Source organism: Podarcis cretensis (assembly GCF_951804945.1).
Source record: "Podarcis cretensis genome assembly, chromosome: 10".
Taxonomy (NCBI): Eukaryota; Metazoa; Chordata; class Lepidosauria; order Squamata; family Lacertidae; genus Podarcis; species Podarcis cretensis.
In genome coordinates this window covers 45,230,058-45,235,457 of record NC_137179.1, presented here as the reverse complement: position 1 = coordinate 45,235,457, position 5,400 = coordinate 45,230,058, and the positions used below count along the sequence as shown (strand labels likewise).

General features: G+C 40.4%; 1 protein-coding gene across 1 annotated transcript in view; it reads left to right on the top strand.

Moving 5' to 3' along the window:
• The first annotated feature begins 2,583 nt into the window (after nt 1-2,583).
• Nucleotides 2,584-5,400, top strand: part of TPH2 (tryptophan hydroxylase 2) — a 70,036-nt gene continuing 67,219 nt past the window's right edge. Inside the window, exon 1 of the mRNA XM_079993839.1 lies at nt 2,584-2,763. Within this exon, the coding sequence (XP_079849965.1) occupies nt 2,659-2,763 (105 nt within the window). The 5' untranslated portion in view covers nt 2,584-2,658. The remainder of the gene's footprint in view (nt 2,764-5,400) is intronic.

Sequence of the window (5,400 nt, the reverse complement as noted above, 5' to 3'; positions counted from 1 at the left end):
CTTAATGTTTTTCATTTAAAACAATTAAGAGAATCTTGTGTGGGGAAAAGCCTTCCTAGATTTCAGTGATTTGCACACAGATTTCAAGTATACAGTGAAGAGCTATCTAACTTTCCTCTGGCAGAACACTTTGCAGTTGACCGATGGCAAAAATGAGGAGAGAGTTGAATCGTCTTGTCCCCTTGAAATCGTTGGAATTGTGTACGCAACCAAGGCACTTTCATTTCAGTGATTTCAATAGAATTGCATCATGTTTGGCAATGTGGGTTCCTGCTGAAAGTCATCTTTGTAAGGCAGCCGCCTAATCTGAGTATTAACTTGAGCATTCCTGGAGAATTCACAGCCCTGGTGCGGACAACATACAAGCCAAACCATGACTGGACTCTAGGAATTCCCCTGCGTTTGCCAAGTCGTGTTTTGGCTTTGTTTGGCCTGTAAATTGGGCTAATCAGGGTTGCTGCAGGAGGGGCGGAAGGAAATTATTATGTTAAGGGGTGACAGTTCTCTCCCAGAGGTGAATTCATCAGCATGTGGGGGAGGGATGTGATTTTTTAATTCTTTTTTTTTTTTTTTGCAATTCTTTCCTCTCATCTACAGCACCCCACAACTCTTCAAAATTAGGTTCAGAGGGTGTGGGGGCCCTGGAACAGATTTAGGGGTGTTCATGTTTCTGTGGGGAATTGCCAGAAATTGCTTCCTAGGGTTTGTGAAGGATTGTTTTTCTCAGATGTCTCTTTCTGGAGTGAAAACCAAAATCCAAAATGAGTTAAAAGCAAATGTTGTATATATGGACTTGGTCACTTTAGAAGAGAAAGGTGAGTTGTTGCTGCATGAACATGAAAGAACTGGCGCAACTTTCAGTTATGAGCACATAAATCAGAAGGTGAAATCTCTTCAGTCCTTGGCTTTAATATCACCGGCGTGCTTATCTTTTATCAGTTAATAACTAAAGAGCCCATTCTGCAAATGCCAACAATTCAAGGCCCAGCAGCTGTAGGCTTTCATTTCCTGCTTACAGGAAATAATTTTTGAACCACTTGCCCTTGTTCCCTCATAGAGCTTTGGCATTTGCATTATGTTGTACACAGAGCATAGAATATGCTTCTGAGAATTTTTTTAATGAATACCATTTTATACTGAGAACCTCACACAATTTAATGAATATCTACATGTGTTGCTGCTGGAAATGGGGAGAGCATTACATGGTGTGGCTTCCATGTGTATGCATGTATGTATATTTCTCTTTAGATCTTAGTTGTGATTTTTTTTTTTAAGTTTCAGTAGAACTGATGTAAGTTACTTTCACAGAAATGTGCTAGACACTCTAAGTGCGACAGCAGGTCTGGGAGCTTCTAAAGGCATCAGCAAGCATTTGTATGTGCACAGTAGGGTTTATTTCTATTTTATTTTATTGTTATTTATTGAAATTACTAGTCTATCCTATTAAAACAGTGTGCAGGATGGTTTTCCTCATTAAAAAAGATCATATTCAACAAGATAAACTTAACAGTCATAAAAGGTGAGACATCTGCTGCCAATAATGTGAGAGGCAGTTTTGACAATTCTCCCTCCTGTAACCTTCCACACCTCTCACGTTTTTCTGGGGTCCCCAAGGCCTCCAGAGCAGCCTTTTAGAGAGCTGCCAGAGGGGTGGAGAATGAGTAAAAATAACCTTTCCTCACCCCCAACCCCTTCCGGACTGTGTTACATTTATGTAAATAATGGAAGGTAATTTTGCACGGGCATGCTTGCATTATAACTGATAATTTACATTTCAGGTAGGCTAATGCTAAAGTAGTAAAAGTCTGCCATTGGTCTAATAATGACTGATGGCAAACCTCTATCTCCCCCTCCCTTAAAAAAAAAAATATGTCCAATTTCTCATTGACATACTGAAACTAACATTTGTAGCAAGATCATGGCAAATCAAGCTGGAGAGGTGGTGGAGAAGCAGCCTTGTTTGTACAGCTTCATCATTAATCTTCACAGATTAATTGAATTGACCAGATCAATTGGTTCCTAAGAGCATTTGGAGGAGTGGAATATAGCTATCGAGAGTGCCACTGTGAAAAGCAGCAGACAAACATAATGCAAATTGATTTCCCCTTTCATTCCTTTTATAAAATATCAGCAATCTTTACTCTGGGATGGAGTGATCTGGGTGATATGTTGTTTGTGGCAGCATCAGATATAGGCGCCCCAACTTGCTTTAAATATCAAACTCCAGTACCAACGTTTTATCCAAGTTTGTTGCACTGTCCTCCTTTGGTAAAGAAACACATTTCCAACTCTGCAATGAGTTATTAAAAACATTGCAGCTAATGTTCAAAGCTTATCAACTTCTGACAAAAGGAGCATCTGGAAGAAGCAGCCAGCAGCCTGGGATTGCTAGTTAATATCCTGCGTTTGGAAGAGAGCACGGTCAGTGTGTGGAAAACAATATTTCCCTGCCGCTGTGGGGCTTTAAAGGTGCCAGCTCTAGCGAGGCTCTCCTAATCAGCCTTCCATCAGTTCTTGCCTAGGCATATAAAAACCTTCACCAGGGGGGAAATCTGAGATTGCTCCTTGTTCAGCACCAGGAACTGGGGACAGCTCTCTGCAGGCAAACCTGAAGCCCGTTTCCCCCTGCTGTGGAGAGAGAAAATTGCACAGGCCACTATGCAGCCAGCAATGATGATGTTCTCCAGTAAATACTGGGCAAGAAGGGGCCTGTCTCTGGATTCCGCTGTGCCCCTGGAACACCCACTACATGGCAACGTAACTGTAAGTATCATGGGCTGCATCAATCTAGGATGAATAAATCCGATGTTTAAGACAGCTTTGGGATTTCCCAGTAACTTCTTGGAACACATGCAGGATTCTTCTTTAAACAGATTTGCTTGCTCAGGCTACGGCTCTGCTGGGTTGGTTGTCAGTTTTCTCCCCCCTGTCCGCCAATCCCATAGCTAGCTCAACCTATTTACGCACAAGTAATCAAGAAAGGATTTTATGGGAAACAAGCCTTTGCAGGGAGGAGATGTCTCTCACACACATCCTTTGAGTGACTTCAGTTCTGTGCCTAGATCCAGAATTTAATCTGCTTTTGTACTGAAAGCTCACTTGCCTCACCTTGGGATTTGCAATATCTGCTTGGTGATTTATTATTTTTTTAATTTTTACTTGTGAAGTCTAATTTTTTTCTCTTATGACAGTCTAAGGCTATGATCCTAAGCACATGTGCTCAGAAGAAATCACATTTGAATTAATGAGTTTCCTCCAAGTAAAGCTGATGGAACTAAGGTGTTAGATTTATTTCTGAAACCAGTAATACCTACAGAAATTCAAAGGGTGTGTGTGAGCTGTCCTGGTTCATGCATGATAACTGTTGGCCATCACTGGTGATGCAATTTAAAACCAGGGTAAATTTCTGAATGATTTTGAGCTATGTGGACATAGCTTTAATTATTTTTTTTAATAAAAAGATCTGATGAAAATAATGAATGTCCCTTAGCTGACAGTAAGGCTTCTGACAAAGGAATGAGAAGGGAAACTATTTTCAGCTATTTCCCCTCTTCATGGCAGTCTCAGCACAGCCTTAATCGGCTTGACAGGATTGGGGCTCCTCTAGCCAAGCAAGACCATTAGGAACAACCCAGTGTCTCTGCCATAGCTGTGCATTCGAAGGGTAATCAATCTTTCCCTGCAATGAACCTTTCTTCGGGATTTCTTTTTTTAAAAAGACTGGTGAATATTTGATGGCAACAGCAAAGCAGTCTCCTGCAACAATGAACATGCCAATAAATGTAGCTAAAATACACAAAATGAAGAACACGGTGTTAAATGTCTTAATGTAAGTGAATTCTGCACATACATACCTGTTATTAGAAAGCAATTGAATATAAGAAAGTCAGTCCTTTCTGTTATCAGGTGTTTTTTGTTTGTTTGTTTTTGGAGATACTCACATTTTGTGATTCAGACATTGGAAAGGCATAACTTTTTGATTGTGTCAGTGATTTGTTAGTAGATGTATATCTTTCGTAAATGGTCCTGCAAACATATAATCTAGTTTGACCTTACATTTGTAGCTTCTGCAGCAGTGGTAGCCAATGTCTTAGATGTGTTTCCTGCCAAAGCAGGTATAATTTATTCCTTTGTCAGTTTTGTTTGGTGGCAATATCACTGGGTACACTTAAAGAGAGAGATGTACAGTAGGTCAAATTCCACCATTTCATTCTGTCAGGGATTCTTCAAATGTGATGAATTTCTATCTTCCACACAGAACACTTGTATGCATGGAATAATGAAAATCATTCTGGTTTAGCTGCATATGCTGCTGGTCCCCCTGAGGAGCCACAATTTGACACAGCATCTCAACATGCCTACATTATGTGCACATGTAGCAAAACAGGAAAATCTCTTACGAGTGAAACTGTATTGTTGTCCTTAAGCCAGTTACAGTAGCCACAGGTTCTTTTAGATCCCACTTGAATGGAGATGAAATTACGCAATGCCCAGTCAAGAGTTTATGAACGGATCGTTCTATTTTAGCACATTACCATAACACATGGAGCAGAAAACAGATAATAAAATGATCTATATTTTATGTAGATCATGTGTCATCCCTCTGGGTTAGACAGAGGACAAGTCTTTTTACCACAGCACCAGAAAAATAAGCTAGATCTGGTCTTCAAAGACACCCAACATTGTTTCTGCTGTTTGGTTTTGCAATGGTGGAGAGCAGGGAAATAAATGCCCAGTGTTCCTACTCCCCCCCTTTAATGAAGGTTTCTCTCTCTGCTTTTATACCTCCCTGATTCTCTCACCTGATTTCAGTCCTGGCTGGTTCTTTCAGGCTAAACATCATTTACAGTCCAATATATACAAATGTCAACAGCAATTTCTCCTAGCAGTAGCTTTCACATGTGGCTTTGAGCAAGGTGTTCTGGTAGGTTTAGGCATCCTGGTTGCCCCAGACATGACCTTCATCACACCTGTTGCATTTTCTATATGTCACACCACACATAGTCATTGTTTGTGTAGTAGCTAAATCATCTAAGTTGCAGCAAGTTCTCTAATTCCCAAGGTGTTTCCTGTGATGAGGTTCCAAGAAAGTGAGCATTGACCAACTTCACAGCATGCAGAATATCTAACTATATATAGACAGAAAATTTCCACCCCCAGAGTCCCTCTGATATGGCAGTTTCTGCTTAGATCCATGTTCTCAGATTCTAGGGACTTGTTTCAGTCTGAGGGTTTGGGAAATCTAGCATTGTTACACTGTCATATGTAAAAGCATTTCCCCACACAGTATCTTACAATAAATCGCAACCTGTTTAGGAAGTTTGTCATGGTTGATGTGGCCCTGAGAACCCTTTGATTAAGTGTTTTATCTTGTTTGCTTTTGTTCTTTGATTATACTTG